The sequence below is a fragment of the Aricia agestis genome, chromosome Z (genome assembly GCF_905147365.1).
Source record: "Aricia agestis chromosome Z, ilAriAges1.1, whole genome shotgun sequence".
NCBI classification, from domain to species: Eukaryota; Metazoa; Arthropoda; class Insecta; order Lepidoptera; family Lycaenidae; genus Aricia; species Aricia agestis.
The window spans coordinates 26,817,887-26,845,237 of record NC_056428.1 but is presented as its reverse complement, the minus strand read 5'-3'; the positions used below and the strand labels follow the sequence as shown (position 1 = coordinate 26,845,237).

General features: G+C 37.7%; 1 protein-coding gene across 3 annotated transcripts; it reads right to left on the bottom strand.

The window, feature by feature from the left end:
* Positions 1 to 72: 72 nt before the first annotated feature.
* Positions 73 to 25,944, bottom strand: LOC121738735 (PAN2-PAN3 deadenylation complex subunit PAN3). Of its 3 annotated transcripts, none has more exons than XM_042130966.1 (16): positions 25,684 to 25,944; positions 25,446 to 25,545; positions 25,296 to 25,382; positions 23,312 to 23,434; positions 22,686 to 22,770; positions 22,330 to 22,428; positions 14,264 to 14,362; positions 13,046 to 13,285; positions 12,202 to 12,356; positions 11,791 to 11,912; positions 10,535 to 10,637; positions 6,191 to 6,327; positions 5,413 to 5,488; positions 3,761 to 3,876; positions 1,702 to 1,864; positions 73 to 1,344 (listed from the first exon to the last, which is right to left on the bottom strand). In XM_042130966.1, the coding sequence occupies exons 2-16, from the start codon at positions 25,518 to 25,520 to the stop codon at positions 1,231 to 1,233; spliced, it is 1,794 nt and encodes a 597-aa protein (XP_041986900.1). In that variant the 5' UTR covers positions 25,521 to 25,545; positions 25,684 to 25,944; the 3' UTR covers positions 73 to 1,230. The 3 variants fall into 3 exon arrangements, with proteins under 3 accessions (XP_041986900.1, XP_041986902.1, XP_041986901.1); XM_042130968.1 differs by having other exon boundaries at positions 23,312 to 23,431; XM_042130967.1 differs by lacking the exon at positions 25,684 to 25,944 and adding an exon at positions 25,621 to 25,639.
* Positions 25,945 to 27,351: the final 1,407 nt, after the last annotated feature.

Sequence of the window (27,351 nt, the reverse complement as noted above, 5' to 3'; positions counted from 1 at the left end):
AGTATTATTCGTATGAAATCGCACAAGCTAAGCCACGTTACGCGACGCGCTCAGTGCGGCCACGCCTTTTTGAGATTCACGATTCCCGTTCGACACGGATTCGGAAACTTTACCGTGCGGTCATTGGCCAATGCCTAGCGCACCGAGCGTTTATTGGATGTCGCGCGATAAAGTTTCCGAATCCGAGTCAGCATTGTGAATTATCCTGGTATCATTTTAAAATGAAAAAGAGAAATGAAAGAGAGAGCGCCAAAACAACCTTGTCTTCCTACAAAAGTATCTGTTTTCCTGAAAGTTTTTTTTGACTAAATTATAAAATTACTCTCTTCCCTTTTGCCAAGGAAAGTGACGTGTTAAGGAAATTATACCACTTCTGGATTACGTAGCACTTCTTTTTATCTCAGTGATCGTTAAACAAAATGACTCTTTGTCTATGGACAAAACACCTAAAACTATTCAATCACCTAATTCTCAATTGAACGACAAAATTTTTGGGTAAATAAAAATATTATAAATATAATTTATACATACCTACAGTAAAATGCTAAAAGATCTCAACAAACTTCGTTTTTCTACAGAAATAAAATACTTAGCAGAGCTTTTGTCGACCACTCATTCGCGACTTACTACAAAGCCATTAAAAAAAAGAAAAAAAACTTGAATTGTCAATTCATACATTACATTATAAAAACGATGCTTGCCGAAATCCATTGGCATTGCGGTGTATACATTATACAATGTAATAAAATGTAGACAGTAAATAATATCTGAACTCGATTCAAAACATATAGAATCATAGATCAGGCCACATATGGACATACATCATTGTGATGTTGTATGTGATTGTCTTGTATGTAACATCATTTAATACACAATCATGAGTGTGAACGTGTATTTGTTTGTGTAAACATGTTGAGTCCCCTTCACATCAGCTACTCAGGGTACGCATTCGACGGCATTTATCGGATATATCGACGGATAGCTGGTGTGCATAGGAGCCTTTTTCTCATATTAATTTCTAATTCGCAGCAAAGTCCTAATGTCAGCGCTCATGCACCCACACATGTATCAATCTTTGTAGAATGTGTTTGACACTGAAACCTTGGAGACGTTGCAAATTTAAATGAAATAATTGCCCCTGAGATGTGTGTTTGCTAGAGCGTCGCTAAAGGTAGGACAGGTCAGACTGCCCTATTATGCCCTCCTGGCGACACTCTTATGTGTGTGTGCTTAGGGTGTGTTGGCTGCGGCCATCACTTCGTCGAACGCCTGCTCGAGACAGTGCTTCAGTTCCGCGTACGACACGACAAGCACGCTCTGTTCGTCCCGCGACATCAACTCCACCTGGACACAAAAAAAAAGTTTTTATACCCCAAATATGTACGGTCCCCTCCCGATAAAATAATTTTAGCGCAACGGAGTTGCGAGCGTCATCTAGTAATCCATAAATAATCCGACATGTTGCACACGTCATTTTAGAGTATTGACAGAGAGGAGGTACATTATCAAATGTTATTTTGTTTTTAGTATTTGTTGTTATAGCGGCAGGCCGGCAGCAGATATACATAATTTGTGAAAATTTAAACTCTCTAGCTATTACCGTTCTTGAGTTAGCCTGGAGACATACAGACGGACAGACATCAAAGTCTTAGTAATAGGGTCCCGTTTTTACCCTTTGGGTACGGAACCCTAAAACACTACCTTAGCGTTACTTCCGCCGTCTAGCTGGTTGAGGCAGTGCGTCAAGTGCGCCTGGTCCAGCCACGGCCGGCCGTCCTCGGTGACGGAGTGGAACAGGTAGTCCCGGAATAGCTTCAACATGTACCGGTCGCCCGTTTCCGACCATGACGTGTCCATGTTCAACCTGAATGAACAATAAAATGTATAAATATTAACCGTTTTGACACATTATGTTAATCAAATTAAGCAATTGCCTAAAGCATCGTAAATCGTAAAGCTAAGGTGGCACCAGAAGAGGTACAAAAAATCCGTCCATAGGGTATCACGCCTCACTCTCACGTCACTAAAAACCACACAATGCTTTGATTTTTATTGTTGTCGTACCTACTCCACTACTAAAACACGTTACATCACATCTTATTTTATAAAACAACTAATGTTTTTAGGCGGTAAAGGTTTAGAGCCTGTCCAGATGTGGCGTTTGACGCGCGAGTGAACGACTCGCGCGTTTTACGCGTGCACCCGAGATATTAGAGCTACAATATATCGCGTCCAGTTACCTACGCGCGTTTTCTTACTGCGCGTAAAACGCTTGCAATGAGCGGGACTCTCGACTCGCGAGTCGAGATACTTGGGTGCCATTGCAGCGTCCAGAACTACGCGCGAGTCCGTTGCGAATGATCGTATTTGATTGGAGTCGAGCGTGATAACTTCGAGTCCATGTTTGTAGCGTAAAATCGCGCGTAAAATTCGGTCTAAATCTGGATGCAATAGAAATTGAAACGCACGTATGAACTTCGCGCGTAAAACGCCTCATCTGGACAGGCACTTAAAGACCGAATCTATTGACATACGGATAAGTGGTCTCACAGGCATGGATTGCTTAGGCCTTAGGGCATCAAGTAGTCTTAATCCGTCACTGCTACTTTATAAAATCCAGATTTCCATACTAATATAATATAAATGCGAAATTGTGTCTGTCTGTTACCTCTTCACGCTTAAGCCACTGAACTGATTTTGAAGAGATTTGTTATGGTGATATTTTTAATTAGGAAAAATTTACGGTTCTCGCGGAAAAAACAAATTCCTGCCCACCGGAGTTTCGGACATCAAATAGTAATACATATTAAATGATAATAAAAAAAAAGAAACAGCAAAAAGCAAACCCTAATACAGTTAGGGGATTGGTATTAGCGGGCGCCTAGAGTGTAGAGTGTAGACTCTAAACCAGGGGTTCCCAAACTTATTTTGTCTACTGCCCACTTTGAGAACAAATTATTTTTTAACGCCCCCATTGTTTATCCTACTATCTTATCTTTATTTAAACTACTTTTACCGCAAATTTTATAAAAATAAATACAAAATGCTAAATTAGTCGTTTTCAAACCATATTTTTAGTTTTTACCATTACCACCGACTTAATTTGCATTCCCGATTTTTTTCAAATCCCGGATTTCCAGGAGTTTTATTTAACAAAATATTATATTCTAAGAAGTTGCCTCCAAAATCTGCTAGCCAAAAATTAAAACTATTGTGAGGGAATAGAGATGTATTTAATTTAAACTGCATCCAGATGAAATTAAATTACAAATCACCCCCCAAACCTCTCCCAACACACACAACGCCGTCATTTTTTTCTGGGTCCCACACCGCCCCCCTTTAGGCCTTCAGCGCCCACAAGGGGGCGTTATCGCCCACTTTGGGAAAGGCTGCTCTAAACGATCGACTTTGTTGCGCAATATCGCCCAAAATATTTTTGAACAACTTATTTGACAATAAGATTGAAAGATATATTCAATATTAACAATAGACTCTAGACGGTCAATAACACTGCATAATACGTGATACTGCACAACAAAATTGATCGTCTAGAGGCCCACATAAGGCTGCGTTTCCACTGAAGCGGAGCGGAGCTTAGCGGTGCCGAATTGACCAATCACCATGCTCGAAATCTTCGCTCCGCTTCGCTGTCATTCCGCTGGAATAGCACGATTGGTCAATTCGGGCACCGCTAAGCTCCGCTCAGCTTCAGTGGAAACGCAGCCTTAAGCTGGTTTTTATGAGGTCATGTTATACATACTCAGGTCGTTCATTAACGATTCCCAGCTTAATGAGTAGCCGCAGCAGTCGACCGTTGTCGATTTCCACCGCGAGCTGGTCTTCGAATGCGTCAGCACGTCGCTCCAAAGCTTCCACCTGTGCAAAATGATACTTAATAATAATTTAAATTATACTACTACTATAGTGGGGTGGCAAGACCGAAATTCGATGTGGGCAAGATATATTTTGCGAGGTCTCCTGGGGTCCTGATTTTGTTGAAAGAAATAATTTTTTGATACTCAAACTTTTATTTATAAAAAAATATATTTACCATAATATGAGTGTAAAGACTTGTAAATTCTTTAAAAAAAACCTCGTGAAGCAACGTGGGCACTAGGGCTAATCGGACCGCGAAGGCGTGGGCAGTCGCCCACGTCACCCACGCCTTACGCCGCGTCTATATATACTAATAGTGTCATGATGTAAAATGAGTATAAATAATAATTCCACGAATCATTTGTAAATAAATATTTAAACCAATAAAAGTTATCAGACAAAAATCATGTTTGAAAAAATATTATCATATACTTCGTCTACACGATGTAACAAAACAAGATGATATTACGGTGAGTATGAGTCCCTTATACAGATTTCACTGTGAAAGTAGCAGCGCTAGAAGAGTCTTCTAAAGTTTTATCACTTTGTTTGGTAACACTCTGTATAATTCTTCTTCATCGTCTCTACGTATTAACTATACTTGTAAATTAACCTTTTATTATTAGAAAGTGTAAATTATTTTAAAGTTTTCAAGATGGCGGCATCAGTTCTGATTTCCACGGCAACCTGGGCGGATCTGCGGGATCTCATAACAATATTGGTTGCCTGGAAGAAACCGCTGAAAGCGGTAAGACCGCCTATTTGCAATATTTGTGTTGTTTTTGTTGTCATATATTGTAGAATTTATAAATTACTAGACGTTCCGCGCGGCTTCGCCTGCGTAAATTAGATATTTCACAGAAAAATTAGTCCACAAAAAAAGCCTATGATCCTTCACGTGGTCTACTTCACCTTAATGCTCTAGTACAGGGGTCACCAATTAGTTTCGCTCGGGGTCCGTTTCACGACACGACACGACACGATTTTATAAAAAAAAATTATTAAACAAAGGTGATTACGGAAATTACAAAATAATTTTTTAGATCTCAATGAGAAAAGTAACTCTTTTTGTAGCTAATTATCTCTCTCAAGTTGGGAGTGAAATATTAGAGCAAGCTATAGATATTGACATTAAATCCTGGAGATGTTGAAGTCCTAAGATGAACGAAGATCATCTTCGAACATGCTTGGACGGCACACAATAGGTCGGCGGTCCGAATGCGGACCGCGGTCCGCCATTTGGTGACCCCTGCTCTAGTAGTTCGTGAGATAAGCCTTTTCAAATAATTTCCCCAGTTTTTTCCACATTTTCCTCTATTTCCCCAGTTTTTCCACATTTTCCTCTATTTCTTCGCTCCTATTTGTCTTAGCGTGATAAAATATAGCCTATAGCCTTCCTCGAGAAATGGGCTATCTAACACTGAAAGAATTTTTCAAATCGGACCAGTAGTTCCTGAGATTTGCGCGTTCAAACAAACAAACAAACAAACAAACTAACAAACTCTGCAGAATTATAATATTAGTATAGATAAATACCTGAGTATAGAATCGCGCTCCAATCATCGGCATGAGATCAGCAACAGATCGGCGGGTCGGTGCGGATAGCAAGTAACTGTGAAACAATTTCTCAAGTAAAAATGTAATTCGGCTTTATGGTGACATATTGAGAACACAGTTACTAAATGAATGAAACTTGACTAGTGTTACAGGAAGGCCGTATAAAATTCTTGAACAATACATAATAAACGAATACTGCAACAGTGGTTTCACTCGTAGAATACTGTTTGCTCGTAGAAAGATAGACTGGCCACCGACGGTCCGCAAGTTGCAGTCGGGACTCGGGACCGACTGCTACAGAGCGGTCGCGTTGAAAGCACCGACCGCTCAAGAACTGCTCGAGCGGTCCGTGTATTGCGGATACAAATTTACCATGGAAACTGCAGATCGCCGTGCGGCGACCGCGTTTTGCAGTGGGTCTCTACTGCAACTGCCGGCCTAAAGCTTAAAAAAATATATCGAAGCACTCGTACCTGCACGTCACCACGTGGCTAGTATGATGTATTGACTAGTGTTATAGGGTATTTGAAGTGGGTCAATAATCCCAGGCAATATAGTATTTGAAGAGTGGTTACGTAGAATACTGTATGACTTTGCTCGGACAATGTTACGCTATGAATCGTCCACAATGGATAAATCATTTTTGAAGTAAAACTTCTTTCTTCTTTCAATATACATATATTAGGTATCGATGGAGCTCAAGAAGTTTTACTTCAGTTGTGTGGTTTTTCTTTAATTATTTAATTAATATTCATACAGTATGAGGTTCTTGAGGTCCGCGGAGTATGTCCTGGAGATGAGGTCCATGGAAGCGGGCAGGTTGTCGCAGTGGACCGTGCGACAGGCGAGCGATAACGCCAGGCGACCCAGCGCTGTCAGGTCGTCCTGCTGCGCCTGGAACAACGGACATCATAAGAGGTATAATATCAATTCTAGAAACAACATAATAATATGGTCCATTTTTAAACTTTTAAAACTATTTTTGTGTTCGACTAATGCTGGCTTCTCACGGCGCGTAATTTTCACGACCGAGCTGCGCCAGCTCGAGCCACGCGCCGTGTGAAGGGGTTGGCTCAAGGTGGCGTGGGCTGGCTCGAGCAGGTGCGTCCGATCCGATTGAAGTCGGTTCCCAGAAAGATAAGACATAACTTACTCTCTGATGGATGAAACCATAGGTTATTAGTAGTGCCTCGTGTACCAGGAACCAAAGTGGACTAAAAATGAGTCTTACTTTACTTATTTTCAAATGGCTAATATTTATAAATAATTTGTAATATTTATAAATAATTTGTAGATTATTGTTCTGAACTAGTATCATGTAGTGTAAGACACTTTTCAATGACCAAAACTATTGTCAGACGTTTTAAAAGTAACTTTGTTGCTATTTTTTTTTCAAAGGCATTATTTTTATTTTATATAACTTAAAATTTAAATATAACACCTTAGAAAACAATACTATTTTATTTTCTATTAGCTGTTTCCCGCGACTTTGTCCGTGTCAGCATACTGCATAGTATAATAACGAAGATGGACAATTTTCCCCTGTTTCCTTACCCAAAGGGTAAAAACGGGACCCGATAACAAAGATATTTCAGCCTGTCCGTCTGTCTGTCTCTCGGTTAACTCGGTTGCGCCAAAATTTGTTCATCGCGCGGGAAGTGTACATTTTTCCGGAATGAAAGGTATCCTATGTCCTTTCCCGGGACTCAAAGTATCTCCATACAAAATTTCAGCACAATCGGTCCAGTGGTTGGGAAGTGAAGAGGTAACAGGCAGACAGACAGACAGATAGACAGACAAACACACTTTCGCATTTATAAGATTAGTATGGAAGTGTGGGGATAATTAATTAACAGCAAGTATTTGTTTATTTTTTAATCATCGTAATCATCAATAAAATCATTATAATTTTCGTCATTAAGGTACAGGTACAGTCTGGATATGAACAGACAGACAGACAGACGGACAGGCTGAAATATCTTTGTTATCGGGTCCCGTTTTTAGTTTTTACCCTTTGGGAAAGGAAACAGAGAAAAATTGTCCATCTTTGTTATTATACAATGCAGTATGCTGACACGGACGAAGTCGCGGGCAACAGCTAGTAGAAAATAAATTCTTGCAATATCATATTGTTTTCTAAGGTGTTATATTAATTTATTAAATAAAAATTATTCCTTTGAAAAAAAATAGCAACAAAGTTACTTTTAAAACGTCTGACAATAGTTTTGGTCATTGAAAAGTGTCTTACACTACATGATACTAGTTCAGAACAATAATCTACAAATTATATATAAATATTAGCCATTTGAAAATAAGTAAAGTAAGACTCATCTTTAGTCCACTTTGGTTCCTGGTATCTGACCAGGTGTCACACTTAGAGCTACACAAATTCGCAGGTATTCTAAGTACACGAGGCACTACTAATAACCTATGGTTTCATCCATCAGAGAGTAAGTTATGTCTTATCCTTCTGGGATCCAGGTCTATTACGCGCTGGAACGGGTAGCGCGGACTCGCATGTTGGCTCGTGCTCGCTCGTACAAATCGGCTCGGCGCGGCGCAGCTCGTGATATTACGCGCCGTGAGAAGCCAGCATTTGAGATCTCATAGTGATAGTAATATTGTTTTTTGTGAGATTGAATAAAGTTTTGTGGAATTTTGTGTGATGTTTAACGCATAACCATTAATTTTAAAATTGTGTTAAGAACACGAAACACACTACAAAAGTTAAAAACTATAGGGTCCCCTACATAAGCTACACTGTTTATGAGCTAATTCCGCCTGATTTACTGAAGTGAAATACATAGTATTCATGGAATATAAATTTTGATTCCCTATTTAAATATTTTAGCTTGGGCCAAAATTGAAGACACGAGTAGATGACGAGGATAACTAACATTTTACAACATAAGAGCAATTTACGAGGGCTGCTATTTATGTATCCGGAACTGGCCACTTACAAGAACAATATTTAAAAAGTAATTACAACATTTGAAAATAGAACTCTTTGGTTGAAGAATACATTTTGTTTCATGTGACTGTCAATTATTTTTCCATTGTGGCGTCATTTTGAAAATTGCGTGTCTTCATTTGCCATGGATTTAACGCGTGAACATTTTCGTGCAATGATTTACTACGATTTTCGGCGTGGGCTAAATCAACAACAGTGCTTTTTTCAACTCACCGCAACTTTTGGAGATGAAGCACCATCAAAAAACCACTGTTTATCACTGGTACAGTGAGTTTAATCGTGGGCGGTCTATGCTCACGGATGAAAATAAAGAAGGTCGCCCAAAAACAGCTGTTGTCCCACAAAACATAGATGCTGTGCGGGAACTAATAATGCGTGATCGTCATGTTACATATCGCGAGATAGAGGCGTCCTTAGGCAAAAGTATGACGAGCATACATAAGATATTACACGAACATTTGGCTGTAAAAAAAATATGTTCGCGTTGGATTCCGCACAACTTGACAATCGATCAAAAACGGGGTCGTGTCGATTGGTGCAAAAAAATGATAAAAAAATACAACCGTGGTACGTCAAAAGCCGTTTATAATATCTACACAGGTGATGAATCTTGGATCTATGCATATGACCCCGAAACTAAACAACAGTCAACGGTGTGGGTGTTCCAAGATGAGCCGAAACCAACAAAAGTTACTCGTGCAAAAAGTACTTGGAAGCAAATGGTCGCCTGTTTTTTTTGGAATTAATGGACATGTGGCTACAGTGCCATTAGAGAATCGTAAAACGGTTAATTCTGAATGGTATACGACCATTTGTTTACCAGAATTCTTTGAAGAAATAATAAAGGACAACCGACAACGCAGAATCATATTACATCACGACAATGCTAGCTGTCACACCTCAGCTGAAACAACTCAGTTTTTGGAGGGTCAAAAGATCGAATTGACTGGTCATCCGCCGTACAGCCCTGATTTGGCACCTAAAGATTTCTTTTTATTTCCATACGCGAAGAACAAATTACGTGGTCAATGTTTTTCGAGCCGCGAAGAGGCTGTTGATGCGTTCAAAATGCACGTTTTGGAGATACCTCAATCAGAATGGAAAAAGTGCTATGAAAATTGGTTCCAGCGTATGCAAAAGTGTGTCGATCATCGCGGCGAATATTTTGAAAAGCAATAAAACCATATTAAATGATATATGTTTGTTTCTTTTTTTAATTCCGGATACATAAATAGCAGCCCTCGTATATCGGTACTCATTTTTTCCCAAAAATTTTGAATAAACCTACTCCATCATTTAGCTAATATATCTAGCTATACATAGAATCCACATTTTTTTTTATTTTAAATCGTTTTCTTGACCCTAAGCCTCCATTTATGCAAATAAAAATGTCACGTTTTCAAATAGGGAACATGCAAATATTTAAATATTTATGAAAAACTTGCTATTAAAACGTTAAAAAAATATAAAAGAAGGTTAATATTCACTGCAAGGTTAATATTTTATAAAATATTGTTTAATTCCAAAAATTACTAATTAAAAGTAACTTGAAACGGAATGGATTTCAATACACCAATCAGCGTTCAGTGACGTCACATATGCTATCCCCGCGTTCCATTTAGCCCCAATTTCACCAACGACTGTTAAAGTTAATGCTCGAATTAGTATCACGCTACTTCTTTCGTTTTTCTTATGAATGAAAGAGAAGACATGACATTTTAACAACATTAACAGACGTTGGTGAAATTGGGGCTTAGCGTTAAAAACGTTGATCGTTTTTATCGTTTTTTACGCTAAATGGAATTCGGGGCATGACAACTTTTTGAGAGGTACGATCAAGTGGGGCCATTTTCAATAATAATTGTCAAACAGTTCCTAAAGAGTGGGTCGAAGAAGTGTGACATGGTGTGATCCTATGGTCCGAAGTTTTGTGACATCACATTTAAAATTAAATTAAATATCGAAATTTAAACCACCTCAGATTTTCATTTTTAGATGTAAAATAGCTTTGTGATGTCACACTAGGGAGGAAGGGGACCTCATAATGTGACAAGATGGGAGGGGGAGGTCTAAAAATCGTGTAACGTACTTTATGGATGGTCCCTAAGTGTGATAGTGTAATCCACCCACCTGCGCCATGTCGTTGTTGTTGGGATGTGTGATATCCGCGATGCCGCACCAAGAGATGCGCACGCGGCACCCGTTCATTACCACCTTCGTTGGATCCAAGGACCTGTGACAAGCAAAATAAACTCTAAAATATAGTACCTTAAGTATCAATAATATCATGTCAGTTACGTTGGAAGAATTTTGAACGAAAAGTTCCTTTATACTTCTATGAACACATTTTTTTAGTTGATCGACTATTACTCTTAACTCTCACGACCAATCTCTAAATCGGAAAATGATCTTTGAATACTCGCAATATTTAAAAAAAAACTATCCAACGACACCCACACGGTGGAGTTGAAGCGAAAAAAACCCCCGCATTGATGTGTACCGTGGGTACCGTAAAAAATACCGTAAATATATTTTTTTAATATTTTTATTACCATTTTGTCGGCATCATTAAGATGTGCGTCCATGGCGAATTACAGCTTTGTAGGCCATATAGTCTCTGAGCAAAACCGCGGATAAACAAACGGCCGAATGGACAGACAGACGGACGGACAGACCAAAACTATAGGGGTTCCTTGTTGACTACGGAACCCTAAAAAGTTATGTTCGACGTTTGACAACGTTTCTGTCAATGGTGTGATATGACGTGTGCAATATGTGGGATTTTGGTCGGATTATTTATGACGACCTCTGTGGCTCAGTTGGTGGGCTGTTGGTAGCTCAAGCCGGGCGCGCGGGTTCGAATCCCGCCGATGGAACAAAATGTTTTTCACAAGTTCCTGGGTCTTGGATGTGTATCATATAATAAAAATCTTAAATACATATATGTATAGTATAAAAGTATTAAATATATTTCCGTTGTCTGGTACCTGTAACACAAGTCCTTCAGGTACTTAGCACGGGGCTAGACTGACGTGGTGCACAGAGTACTATAATACTGACGTAACGTGGTGTGAAGCGTCCACAGATATTATATTATTATTTACTGTAAGTGTTATTAGCTCCCCGCGCTCCGACCTTTGCGTAACCCTGTTCTTAATTTGGTCGCATGGAACCTTGGAGGTCCTTCTGTGCTATGAATAAATGTACTATCAGAGAAGTTGATTCCTAGGCAGATGGGGGACCTACGTTTAGTCGCTTTACGCCAAACCCAGCCGACCGATCACAATTATTGAATTGAAATGATCCGACCAAATGTCGTTGGTCTGTCAACTGCCTGGGAATCAATTTCCTCGATAGATAGACGTTGGTCCTGGCAAGCCTGGTACCTGCAAGCGAGTCCCGCCCCATGTATAACCCGCAGCGCCGCCGTCAACTGCACAATGACGCTCCATACCACCGCTTCCGGCAGTAACGCACCGCAAGCCACCGCTCGCAGCATCGCGTTTTTCTAAACAAACAAGTATAAGCTGGATTTTGGACAACTTTACTTTTTTATCATGCCCTTTACTAAAAATATTTGTAACGTTTTTGGTAAGGGCTCCCACACAAAACGCGAATTCACATCGCAATGTCATTTTTAGTATGAGTTTTGTTGCAGATTTTTGCGATGCGAATTCGCAGTTTTATATGGGAGCCCTAAGATAGATAAAGACGCTTGATAGACAAGGACGAAACAGTGGTACCACATATCCATATTTACTATTTTCATGTGTAAGGAACCTTATGTTAGCTTTTACCTGATGAGTATAAGGTCTTGGAGCATCAGGATCGGACGAGAACGGATCCAGGTACCCGCTGTTAGAGTCCGACACTGTGCCACTGGTAGCGCCGGAGAGGTATTTGCTCATCAGCGTAGCGCAAGCCGGGTGGTAGTCATATACCAGTATCATTGCTATAAAAGAATTTTCTGCCTTTATTGTGGCCCGTTTACATTATTCCAGCCCAGTAAAGGTGGCACCGGATCGGAATCGGAGCGTACGCATTTGTTGCTTTGTATTGATTTCTATGGTACAGCGTGCACTAGAACGTCATTTCTGCGCTTGACAAATTTTAAATGACGACGCTCCGTCCGCAGCGTACGCTCCGATTCCGACCCGGTGGACGTGCAGCTTAATAGTAGCGCTGGACTGGAAATAAGTGGCGATATGGTTTACATGATTCCAGTCTTTTAAAAGCTGTCAAGTCTACAGTTACAATGAGTTCAGCACTGGATTGGCCGTCACAACGTGTAAATGTTGTCGTTACATTATCTTATCCGTATTTTTATTAATAAGGGGAGAAAATTCTAATGAAATAAATAATTTCATAGGATATCTCTATATCTTATAGTCTGTCGTTTACTATGATGTAAGTACTATCAGAGAAGTTGAATCATAGGCAGATCGCGGACCTACGTATTCTGGCCGCTTATTGTCAAACCCAGCCGGCTTACATTAAATTGTACATATTCGGACCAAATGATGTAGGTCCGTCAACTGCCTGTGATGTGATCAATTTCTTCGATGGTATCTGGAGTTGCAGCTTGCACTTATCGCGGACGCTACTCTTATTTAATTTCCAACGACCAACCATAATACTTACAGTGATCACCGAAAGCGTTGGTCGTGAAGTATTCGTGGAGACGAATGATGTTGGGATGGTCAATCTGTTTCCACAGATCGATACGTTTGGACGGCACGAGGGCGTACGAGTGGATCCGTCGCATGGCGAAACTGTTGCCGCTCTGTCTGTGGTTGGCGCGGAAACATGTCGACATGGCGTGAGGCGCGGCGCTCTCCAGAGGCACCAAGTCGGAGTACATTTCCACGTTTTCCGGGAGATCTAAAAAATATTAAATTCATATTTTCAAACTGGCTGACCAAGCAAACGTTGTTTTGCCATATAAATTATTTCTAGTATCAATGGTTTATCATGGTAGTAATGATGATGAATGTAATTTGCGTATTATGGTTTCCGTTCTCAAAACAACGCCGAAACTTTCAATCTTGTATTTTCATGAAACCGAAGTCATCACATGTTTTCATATAAATTTTGAGGAGTTCCCTCGATTACTTATCGATCGCTTCATCAGGTCACGACTTTTGTGAACATGGTACCAAATTTTAGGATAACCTTGCATAGGTTTCGAAAATCGGTTCACAAACAGCGGAGTAATCATTGAACATAAAAAATAAATAAATAACAAACATAACACATCCTCTTTGTAGCCTATATTGTGTTATTCTGGTGTATAAGCTATAGTTTCATTAAATTCCATTCAGTAGTTTTTGCGTGAAAGAGTAACAAACATCCATACATCCACACTTACAGTGCTCCCAAAGTGATAATGTGCATAGAAATTGTCGTAATTTTCCGGCAACGGTCATATTTCCCGAGCGTCGGAAGACGTCGCTGCAAGCGCTGTCGTCTGACATTGCTTGGACGTTGCCATGGTACCGCCGCGATGGCTTCTCGGTAAAACTTATTGACGAACCGGCGACAGCGGACAGCCACCGGCTACAATGATATTTACTTCTATTTCTTTTGAACAAGGTGCAAAATGCAAGTGCATTGTTTGGGGCTGTTACGTTTCATAGATTCGTTTACGACAATAAGCGAAGATTTCCATGCGCATTATTAGTTTGGCAGTACGGTACAAAATTTCGAATAATATAATAATGCCCGCAACTCCGTTGCACCAAAGTATCTCCATACCCAGTCAAATCGGTTCAACGGTTTGGGCGTGAAGAGAACAGACAGACACACTTTCGCATTTATAATATTAGTATATGGATAAGAGATAGAAGGAAGATATTTTACCTGGATATTGTCGGAGATCAGGCTGCAAGTAGATATCATCATTTCGCTGATATATTTCTGACCTTATAGTCTCTGGCATGTAAAATGAAGCTGCCAGACCTGCAGAAAAAAAATGCTCATCATTCGAGTTTATTACGTCTATGATGCCTTTTTCCCTAGTTTCATTAGGGGATGTGTTTTTAGACATCCAAACAAATCGAAGAGATAATACTTTAGGGCCTAAAGTTTAGGACTTAGGGTGTGTACGTGTCCCTACTCTCTTATACTGTGAAAGTAGCAGCGCTGAAAGAGCAAATTTTCTTTGTGATTTGTATAGGCAAGCGCCCGTTAAAAAAAGTTACTCTTTCAGCGCTGTTACTTTGCACAGTGAAATCTATACAAGGTAAACATACACACCCTAAACTTTGAAGTATTATCACTTAGTTTTATTACACCCTATAATATTATATTCGAGATGTTTCTCATCATCTAGTCTACACAACATAATATTATGACTTAGCTATTTTGGTTAGCAAATGGGCTAAAGTGATTATTTATTTATTCATTCCATCTTAAATCTGTCTTAAGGCGGGATTAATCTCAATCAAAAACGATAACCTTGCACACAACCAAAGACCAAGCGTATACGCATCGCAATAAGATTCATTTTAGCTTAGCATAAAACTGTAACTACTTTGGCGGATCTTCTCTATTTTTCATGTTTTTTTAAATATCTTTGGAAATAAATATTAAGAAACAAAATTGTTCGGTTAAAGAAATTTTAATATAGATTTACTAACAATTTATTCAAATAAAATGTATAATTATCCTAGTTAATACTTATATTTCGATGAAATAGATTTTTTTCGGAGGTGAGTTTGTAAATTAATTACAGCCAAAGTATTACGTTTTATTAAAATGTTTATGGTTTAAGGTATTTTAAATATTGTGCTTTATATCTCATATTTTTTAACACTTCGTTATTTTATTGGAACTAGGTAAACCGGGAATCACGGAATAACAAATTGGGGTTTATCCTCGCTTTAAGAGGATACAACAGGGGCTACAGAAATGAAAAAAAAGTACGTGTAATATCTATAGCTGTCTCCCTTACCTCAAGCCTATACCGCAGAGCGCGATAGAGACAACTGCAGAAAATCCAGAAAATCAACGATTCGTTGTCCCCTGATTCCTTCTTCAAAACTTAACCGATTTAAGTACTTTTTTCATTAAAGATTAAAAAAAGGCTTGAGCTGTGTTCCTATGTTTTGCTTTTTTTGTATAATCTAGCCAAATCTGTTTTCTGGACGTTTGAACACAGCGGAAAATCTGGCCATTTTTTTGGGTTTTTGAACGTTCATATCTTATTTAATAATTAAATTATGAAAAAAAAGAAAACATAGGGACATTGTATTAGTGGCCGTAGATATTCAGGAAAAAAATTATAACTCTACTAGCATTATCCAGGGAGGAAACAGGGGACAACGTTTGTATGGAAAAAAGGGCGGTGTGGAATCCTCTTAAGGGGCCGGGTGCCATCGAAATTCTCATACATACGTAATACCAAAATCATTTTCGCATACGAATATATATAACATGTTTGAGTTATTTTTCAGCATAAAATAGTAATTAAGTACCTAGGTTTCTGCGTAAAAATTTTGCTACAAAATATTTAAACAATAAAAAATATTTTTTAGTGTTTAAATATTTTGTAGTAAATTTACTACATTTAGTAGTAAATTTACTACTAAATATTTAATTTAAACACTAAAAAATATAGTAAAACACTAAAAAATATTTTTTAAAGTTCAAATATTATGTAGTAAATTAATACGCAGGAACCTAGGTAATTACTATTTTAAGCTGAAAAATAACTCAAACATGTTAAATATTTTCGTCTGAGAAAATGATTTTGGTATTACGTATATGTATGAGAATTTCGATGTTACCTCTTAACAGGGCAATATGTATTGTAATTGAGTATGTATTATTCTACAACTAGATGACGCATGCAACTCCGTTACGCAAAAATCCATTTATTGCGCGGGGCCGTACATTTTACTGGGAAAAAGGCTTTGGCCTTTGATCCTATTAAGCCTGGAGATGGTGACACAACATTCTTGGTCATTTGTACCAGGCTGGCGGTTCTACAGGGGTATAATTACGTAAAGGCAAAAAGGTAAATAATGATCATAGCGCTCGCACTGGCGGCCCAAGCGAAAAAAAAACATCACTCCTTTGCAGTGGTATGGCGGCCATAGAGACCTGTCGGAAAAGTATGGACAAAAATTAGCCTAGTAGAAATGGTTCAATTTTTTTATTAAAATTAATATATTCGCGTCGGTATGGCGGGCTGTAAGCCACACCCGAGAAGTATGGCATTACGCTATAGCCTACTTTTTTTTTCGGCTATCTGAAAATACAAGCATTTTTGTGGAACAAATCGTTCAACACTCGTTATTTATCCGACACGTTCGATTAAAGCCCACGCGTTTGGGCCGCCAGTGCGAACGCTATGACCATCATTTTCCTTTTTGCCTTTACGTAAATATTTCCGTATTTACGTAAAGGCAAAAAGGTCATTTGTACCAGGCTGGCGGTTCTACAGGGGTATAAACCCCTGTAGAACCGCCAGCCTGGTACAAATGACCAAACATTTTGTGTCACCATCTCCAGGCCTATATGTCCTTTCCCTGGTCTCAAAGAATCTGCATACCAAATTTTATAAAAATTGGTTCATTGGCTAATTAAGGGACCTATCAGACAGTGAGCGTACGCGTTCAAGCGTTCTGAGTTCGCATTCGACGTTCGAGCGGTCAGTCACACAAGTGACAGGACTACAGGAGCAGACAGCAGTCCTAACGCGATCAGAACGCCCCCTGTGAGTATAATATCTGTAGTAACGTCATACAACACAAGAACGCCAAACTGACTGCTTGAACGCTTAAGAGGAGTCCACACCGCCGTTTTTCCATACAAACGTTGTCCCCTGTTTCCTCCCTGGATAATGCCGGTAGAGTTATTTTTTTTTTCTGAATATCTACGGCCACTGTTAGCATGTCCCTATGTTTTCTTTTTTTTTCATTATTTTATTATTAAAAAAGATAAGAACGTCCAAAAACCAAAAAAAATGGCCAGATTTTCCTCTGTGTTCAAACACCCAGAAAACAAAACTGGCTAAAATATACAAACTAAATAAACCATAGGAACATAGCTCACGCCTTGCTTTAATTATTCATGAAAAAAGTACTTACTTAAAGTTAAGTTTTGAAGAAGGAATCAGCGGACAACGAATCGAAGATTTTCTGTTCTTTTATTAGAACTTTTGTCGTGTTGTCTCTATCGCGCTCTGCGGTGGGAGACTTGAGTCTTGAGATTGGTGAGACAGCAATACATTTTCAAATACCTATTTTCAATTTCTCTCGCCCCTGGTGTATCCTCTTAACGGTTAACCCATCAATCCAAGCGGCACCCGGCTGCCGCATAACAATTGAAAATCTATTGTGTCTGTCATTCCCACGATCGACGTATTAATTTATAAGATTTCTCAGTAATAATCACAATATTTTAGTCTGGCATATACTCCAGCGAGTGTGACCCATATCACTTCGCTCATCACGCGTAATCAGGTCAATCGATAGCAATTGCAGATATGCAACATGGACATCATCAATTATTTAATATGTCGACGACAAGCTTGTGTACTCTGTATTCAATTGAAGACATCATCTACAGGGGGAGGGTCAAAAGTGCATCGAAACGGTTCGTGACTCGTGTAAATAGTGCACGGCAAGCGCACGCCCATTTGCTGGAACTTAGCCTGCGCACTTCCGGGCGCTTAGTTAGTAAGGGTCTAATTACTGTACATTACATTATTATCTGTCAAACTCTTCATTAAATTAAAGGTTAATCGTAATAAAATGTCTCTGAGTGCGGCAGCACGGGACTTGGATGACGAATAAATTCGAGCATAGATGATAGAATTATCTTTATTTAATTAGTGTTAAAACTTTGTTGATTTCATGCTGTCACAGATAAAGGTTAATAATAAACTACAAGCACAGCAAATAATAATAGTCATAATAATATACAGTACACTAATACTAAAATAGAAAATAACAGATAAGTACAATCATTGTACGTACGTAATTATAATAACCCAATCATTGTGTTAGAACCTACTTAGAAGTTAGAACTGTCTAATTCGTGATCGTTTAACGTCCCGAGGTTTGCACATTTTGTCCCGGAACTTAAAATATCTCGAAATCTTTGATCAAAATAAGTTCAGCACAGCCAAACCGAGGTAATAGACTGACAGATAGTAAGAGTTGCAATTATTATAATACTTCATATTCGCAGATAATGCCATCCGCAATTAGTAAATTAAATAACATTCTTCACAATACAAATTGCCCTATTATTCATTCGCACGACACATCGTGTCTAGCAGAAAACGTACATCTTGTCATTATCAAATAAGTAGCCAAATTCTTTCTCAAACGTTTGATAAATAATAATATTATAATCAGTGCTTTGAGTGTATTTTCGAAACATATATTTCAGGAAAATATTTATCAGAACGGATAAATAATTATCAATTCGCCTAAAGGCACATAAATATTATGATATAAAGAAGACATGAAAACAACACAATATAATATTATGTCTGTCTGGCATAGCGTTCGATATTTGAATTGCAAAAAGATGATGCCTGCTTACATCTAGAGAACTCACAAGATCGTCAATTGTTTTAAGTACTACAATCGCCAGATAAAAACACATGCATAACATATAATCGCCAGATAAAAACACATGCATAACACATTTTTTAAATAATGCTATCCTACTAATATTATAAAGGCGAAAGTTTGTTTGGATGTATGGATGTGTGGATGTATGGATGTTTGTTACTCTTTCATGCAAAAACTACTGAACGGATTTTAATGAAACTTTACAATAATATAGCTTATACATCAGAATAACACATAGGCTACAATTTTAACCGACTTTCAAAATGGGGATGGTGTTATGTTCGTTTTCTTATGTTCAACGATTACTCGGCCGTTTGTAAACCGATTTTAAAAATTTAGGGTATCATCAATCATGCCAATTTAGTATTATATTCACAAAAGTGGTGATCTGATGAAGGATCCATAAGTAATCGAGGGAACTCCTCAAATTTTATAGGGAAATGTGTGGTGACTTCGGTTTCGTGAGAAGTATTCTGAGCATATACTACCAACAAGTAAGATTTTGCACCGAGGTATACCTGGTATACCGTGGTTCGGAAGGTGCTGAGAGAAATCCTGATTCTTTATAGATACAAGTTTGGGAGTTTCGGCGTTGTTTTAAGAACGGAAAGCATATTATGCTACTATGCAAATTACATTCATCGTCATCATCATCACTACCATATTACACTATGCGCCGTCGATTATGAGCCTATTATGTGTTATTGGTACTTTTCATAGTCTTTTAGATCGAGACTCGTTTGTCAAGCGATAATTAAAAAAAATCAAATTATAAACCTGAAGAGTATGTTTACTTGAACGCGCTAACCTCAGGAACTATAGGTCCGATTTAAAAACTTATTTCAGTGTTAGATAGCTTATTTATCGAGTAAGGCTATAGCCTTATATTATATGTATCTTAGCGTGATAATTCACGCTAAGACTAATACGACCAAAGAAACTCAGGAAAATGTGGTGAAAACGGGGGAAATATTAGAAAGGGTTTATACGAACTACTGGAGCAATTTTTATGCCAATATTTGGCACAGATATAGAGTAGACCACGTGAAGAGAGTTAGGACATAAGCTATTTTTTATGGGAAAATGTACGGTTTCCGTAAAATTCCTAATTTACGCGGGCGAAGCCGCGCGGGACATCTAGTATGTATATAGAAATAAAATTAATTTTAGCAGTTGACGCGTAGTATAAAAGAATCGCCAGCAGATTGTGCAATTTGTCTAGATTATGAAATAGATTATTAAATAATATTGTAATTGTTTTTATTACTACTCTAATGTTAGTCCATTCTTAGGCATTCGCCTTCTTTTCTAGAAGTTTTAAAATCTTTAAGCAGTTATAATACAGATAACAGAATATTTTTACAGCTTTGCAACTTACAAGCAAATATGGCATGATATTAAAAAATTCGCAACAAGCAACATTAGTACTTAAACATAATTTTATATTTGGATGCTGTTAAGCATTTGTGTATCATCCCACAAAAAATTACGTATTGAGTTATGAATGCAGTCATGTTCTTTAGATCATTTAGAACAAGTCGACTGCGTTCATAATTTAAAAAAAAAATGAGTTGTGGGTTAGTACACAAATTTTAACAACAACCATTTGGCCTATTACACAAAACACATACCTAAATTATATTTATCGTGAGCTCCAGAAACATACCATTAAGTTTTTAATGAACTTTCGAGTGTCCTTTCCATAACATTCGAATTATTCAAATCCTTAATAATATTATGTATAAATGTGAAAGTTTGTTACGCTTTCACGCAAAAACTACTTGAGGAATCATAACATACTCTTGGAAATATAATATATATTGGAAATAAAAATTAATATCAGAAGTAACATAGGACACTTTTTTTAAATATTTTTTACGAAAAAAGAAAATGTTGACGTGGACATGGACGCGGGCAAAACCTAGTCAATCATAAAAATACATCATACATTATTATCAACAAAGTTTCAACGTGTACTATATGCACTGTGCACATACGTGATACGACCGGGACATATGCATTTTTGTTATATTAGTCGGATTCTATCTTATCTTATATCTTTAAACGAGCGATATATATATATATATATATATATATATATATATATATATATATATATATATATATATATATATATATATATATATTTTTTTTTTTTTTTTTTCGGAATCTTTTCGTTTCGGGGGCGATAAATCGATTTAGCTAGGAATCATTTTTAGAAAAGGTCATTTTTTCATTTTCATTCATGTTTTATGAAATACCTAGCTGTGGGTGGTGTGGCATAGGCTGTGCCCCCCCGAACCCCCCTTTAGGGGGAGGCTGCGTCCATCCATTTCATAATCCCGTAATTTCTCCTCGAATATTTGTTGCCATTTTAATTCACTCTTATGTGCTTCCACAATTTTTGTCTCTTTAATAACACTTGTAACTTTTATTTACTACTTTCTTTCCGAAAAACAACCACAAACACCTGCTAGTTGACGCCATATTGTAAATAAAACGCACCTAGCGCCGCAGCGGTGCGTGCTGAACTACTTCAATTAGACGGCGGCTTTTGAATCAGATGTAGTGTTGAACGTTTTGAGCGACTAAAATATTCAATATAAAAGCTAGACGTGTGATTGAATGGCGTTGTTCAGTCAAAGGGCTAGATTTGATTGAACGGCTATTTAAACCAGTCGTCTCTGCGACATATATATATATATATATATATATATATATATATATATATATATATATATATATATATATATATATATATATATATATATATATAGTTTATAGGGGGTTTCGGGGGCGCTAATTGGAATGTCGGAATCGGCTCCAACCATTTTCATGAAATTTAGTATATAGGGGGTTTCGGAGGCGATAAATCGATCTAGCTAGGAATCATTTTTAGAAAATGTCATTTTATTCGTGTTTTATCGAATACCGAGCAAAGCTTGGTCAAATAGCTAGTTAGTTTTTAATCTCCACATTGATTGACTGATCTATAAAAGACATTTACTTTGACTAATTTTAAAGAAAGAAGGAAGTTTTTGCCTAATTAGGGCGAAATACCTCAAAAGGAAGAATAATTATTTTAAAGATCTATTCTGTTAATAGTGCTCAGAAATATCATAATTGCGAATATGATTTTACAGACAATATAATGATATTATTTAAAAATTAATACGATCAGAGACCAGCCAGTATATTTATTACTCTATGATACGATCAAGCATTTAATTAAGTATTGAATATTCTTGACGTTTTATAAACGTTCTTAAAAAACTAAACTTCTTGACGTTTTATAAGGTTTTAGTACAGTACCTAAATGCTGAAATATAAAATTACCTTGTTTTGAAGATGACGGCCCCATTATAGCTGGTGGAGTGGCATACATTTGTGTGGCATACGCTGACACTCCCGCCACACCCATGCATACCTCTGCACCTATTGGCACACAAGATTGTAAATTTTCCTTTCAATAGTTTAAGTATAATGCAACAAGTTTATTACACAATACGTATTATTTTCATAATGGTGTGTCTTTCTTTTTTGTCTGTACAGCAAGAGACAAACTTTTGTTTTCATTTATTAGCAGGTATAGAGAGATATTATGTTTTGATTCTATAATCTGTTCCAAAAAGCACTCTCACAACAATCAGTTTGTTAAGTTTGAAAAAACTAAAGAGTGTTAAGAGAAATACCTAGGGAAGCTGATGAGCTGAGTGCCCCAGAAGTGTTGATACTGTCATTTGTGGAGTAGAAGTAAGTTGTGCCACCAACATTTTCCTGCAAGAATAATAATACTATATTATTATATCTATGTTTTATTTTACTGTTACTTTTTGAACAATTACATTAAGACTCATATTTTTTAATATTATAAGCATTAAGGCATACTTTTGTATGACCATAAGCCACAAATGCTCACTTTTTTACTAACAAGGGTATGTTGAAAAATCTTAATCTATAATATAAAAATGAGTCGTTGAATGTGTTGCTAAGCGCAAAACTTCAGAACGGCTGAACGGATTGGGCTAATTTTAGTCTTAAAATATTCGTAGAAGTCCAGGGAAGGTTTTTAAGTGACACGAAGTTTACCGGGACAGCTAGTATTAAATAAATAAGATAAATACATTGAGCAGAGGTTCCCAATTTTTTGGGTTTCCAAGTCCCTCAGACCTTTGTATGGGAGCATAAAAGCCCTAGCCCGTAGCCCTAGTACTAGCTATTAGTCCATAACTCTTGAAGGATGATTCACTATCTCAAAGCCAGAGTCCTCTGAGATAGTGAAGAATGCTCTAGAGTCTAGAAAAAACATTTATCGTACCTGGTGTACTTGAGGATTAGTAGCAACTGTAGGCAAGTTGGCAGGCGGAGAACTCTCTGGGGATTCTGGCAGCATGTTTGCCGGGTAGTAGTTGATTGGCACAAACTCCCCAATTACAACCTGCTGTGATATTATTATAATCACCATAAGTATAACAACAAAACATTGTAGGTATGTATCGTAAAATTATTTGTAATGTATTTTATGAAGAAGAGAATATACAACTTGTTTCACATTAAGAAATTTAAGAAACCCCCCACCAAATAACTTTAAAAAGTAATGAAATAATATTTACTGACTTTAAGTTTAAATAATTCCTAACTGTTAAGTAATATTTTAGTCCATAATTGTTGCCACGGTGTGTCGGGGGACCGCCAAGTAAACTACGACAACATGCGACTTTTGCATTTTGTATCGCCATAATAGTCGCTGATTCTCTCGATTCGGGTCGCTGTAAATTGACCCTTAAACTATGATGTTATGTGAAATCAAACATCTACATTAGCGGTCCCCCAACACACTTTGACAACACTATGAGGACTAAAATATTACTTTACACTTAGGCTGCCTTCACATTAAGTCGCGAGTAGTGCGACAGCCGCGCGACTTCTATATCGCGCGGCTGCTTGTTATTTAAACTTAAAGTCAGTAAATATTATTTTAAGTTGTTTGGCGGGGGTTTTTTAAATTTCCTTATTTAATTTTATGCTTTTTAAAAGCCGGGGGTCGCGTGTTCGACTCCCGGCAACGGAGCAAAAAGTTTTCAATGTTCTCGGGTCTGGATGTGTATTAAATATGTGTATGATATAATAAAAATCTTAAATTATGTATAGTATAAAAATATTAAATATATTTCCGTTGTTTGGTACTGTAACACAAGTCCTTCAGGTACTTACCACGGGGCCAGACTGACATGGTGTTATATTATGTATTGTTATTATATTATTATTAAAATTGTGCAGAATAATTCCTATCAACAGGAGTCAGGATCATATCCAAATGAATACTATCTACAAAGGTCCTCTTGGATGAGGCCGTCAATATGAGCCCAAACATGAAACCTCCACTTTGGGTTCATACGGAGCTCGGCACCTATAGAATCCAGGTGATGCTGCAGCAGCAGCATGCAAATATATACTGTTTATCTACGTCTTACTGGTTGTCACAATTAAAATGAGCCCAAACACAAAACCTCTGCTCTAAGTTGGTGAGGAGTTGGGTATCCTATTGATTACTAGGTGATGCTGCAGCACCAGGTCAACTTTCTATTTATGTGTATAAATTATTCATAAGTGTCATGAACCAGAGCAAAATATAAAACCCATCAAATGACTGCAAGTTGCTAATCGCTGCCTATCACGGACAATATAAACCATGATTTTTCCAGCAATGAGCAGGCTGATGATGGTGATAGCTAAGAACTAAGAATATTCTCAATAATGTCAGCTTTCAAACAAAAAAACTAGATCAAAATCTGCTATGATGTCTGATGATGATGAAATCTGCTGGATGCTATGATCCCACAGACAGACAGATAGACAGACAGACAGCCGGACAGACACATCAAACTAATAACACCCTGCTTTTTGGTCGGGGGTTAAAAATGAGGAATAAGTAATAGTATAAAGAAAAGGAGAAATAAGTAATAAAATAAGTGTAACATTAGGTGCCAAGACTAATTGCTTTACCTCAGTAGCTGAAATATTATTAGAATAATTATTGTATTGTTTAGAAAACATCAAAAATCTCAAATTATATTAGTTTTCACTTTAAACTCTTCTTCTTCAATTACCTACATATTAAAGGTCATAATATACGGCCCGGGATTACTCAGTTTTGATCAATGATATATTATTTGTATTATTTTTCAAATGGCACTGTATTCAAAAAGTATTATTACTTGTATTTTTTTTAAAGATATATTTACACTATTACTTGTTATTACCAGAATGAAGGTAGAATATATAATACAAATCTTTCTTACCTTCTTCATGGAAGTTGGTGAAGACTCCAAGCTCAATTTACCCATTGCCTGGTTCAGGCTTCTCGTTGGAGTTGATGTGGAGTGGTTCTAAAATCATTCATTTATTAGTATAGGAATGAGGAAGAAAAGTATCCAGCAGTCTTCACTCACCATGTAGGTAGCCAGCTTTGACTCCTGGGGCAGCCCATTGGGCGGCGAGTATTGCAAGAACATTGAGGGATCCATATCTTCTGGTTAGCGATACTGCCAACTGAGAAAGGACAACCAATTATAGTATTATAATGACAGATGCAACAAACTTCTATCAACATTATTGATTGCTCACCTGTGTATATTATGTATAGATTATTGTTCCATATTTATGAGTACTTTCCTACTATATACTTACATATACTGTATAATCGAGAAGTTACCACTCGACCATTTTCATTCAGTTCGCCTACTCCAAACTTCGTGAACTATGCCACATAAATGCCAAATGGGGCCTATGTTGGAATCATAGTAGAAATGAAAGCAGCCACTGTGTATGATTGATAATTCGCAAGTGTATTTAATACATTATCTACAAATAAAATGATATTCGATTAAATAAAAAAGGACACGAAGACAAAATACAAAGACACAGGCAACTATTACTCGGACAGCGGACTCGACGGGCGACGTATAATTTTTTGTGATTGGATGTTCAGTTGTCATAATAAATCAGGGTAGCCAGTACTGGATTGCACCAATATGTAATGTCGGCTGTACACTCTCGCCGAGAGCTCTCGGGCGAGAGTCTCGTGCGAGAGCCCCTTGCCCGAGTGCGATCATGTACATTCTCGCTTAGTTCAATTGCAGTTATGAACTCAGAGAAGATGGACCATTATTTTTCTCTATGCATCGAAAGATATCATTGTAATCCAAAGATCTATAATCATATTTAATTTTATTTCTCACAGATAATGACTGATAATGACGTTTATTATTGTTATTTTTCTGTTCTGCACTGTCTAGCGGCGCGACTAGTAGTGAAAAACGCGAGTGTACAGTAATGCGCTCGCTTTCCTCGCGAGACCCTTTGTCTCGGGCGCAAAATACCGACACCGGACCGAGAGGGTCCGAGACAGGCGAGACGAGGCGAGCGCACCCATTTACACTCTCGCACTCGGGCCGCCTCGCTGTGTCTCGGCGAGAGTGTACAGCCGACATGAAATAGTACAAACCATAAACCTATAATGCTATATGTCTATGGTACAAACAATATTTTTAATATTATGCCGGCTCTTGATATAGGCGAACGCGTTGGCCAACGCGTCTGCAGACGCGTTGGCCCAATGTGTAGAACGGGCGTTCGCGCGTTGGCCGTAGGTATTTAGACGTTGGCCGACGCATCTGCGAGCTTGCCGCGCGGGTCGGAAATGTCGGCAAAAGATCAAAGGACATTTGTCGCAAGCTTCGCGCTCCATCCACACATAGGCCGCGCGATCAGTTTGCCCGGAGTTATAATTATGATAATTATTATAATATGTAATAATTTTTGTATGTAATAATTTAATAAATAATAAGTAGGTAATAAAATAATTACTTATATTATTTTGATATTATAAAATATTATGTAAAAGTGAGTTTATTTCTTTGTTTGTTACGTTTTCTCGCCTTTTATTTATTTATTTCCAGAATACTCTTTAAAAACTTTTTCTTGTCCACATTTACAAAGTAATTATAAGCTGTGAATAAATAGACAGCTGCAGCTGTTAGCGACTAAACATCCATTTTGAATCCGTCCGCACATTGGCGCGATCCAAAGCATACTGAACGACCTTCCTATGTGTGGATTACTCACAAACGCCGTTGCAAGCGCACTGCCAACGCGTCTGCAGACGCGTTGGCCAACGCGTTCGCCTATATCAAGAGCCGGCATTAGAACTTGTGTAGTGAACAAACAAAACATTAAAATTAAAGGTATGATAAATCTACAACTGCAACAACATAATTTTTCATTGAGTAAAATCCAGAAATGCGACTATATACGTCTTTTCGATAGGGTAAAATTAAAAATACAAGTCATTAGAAT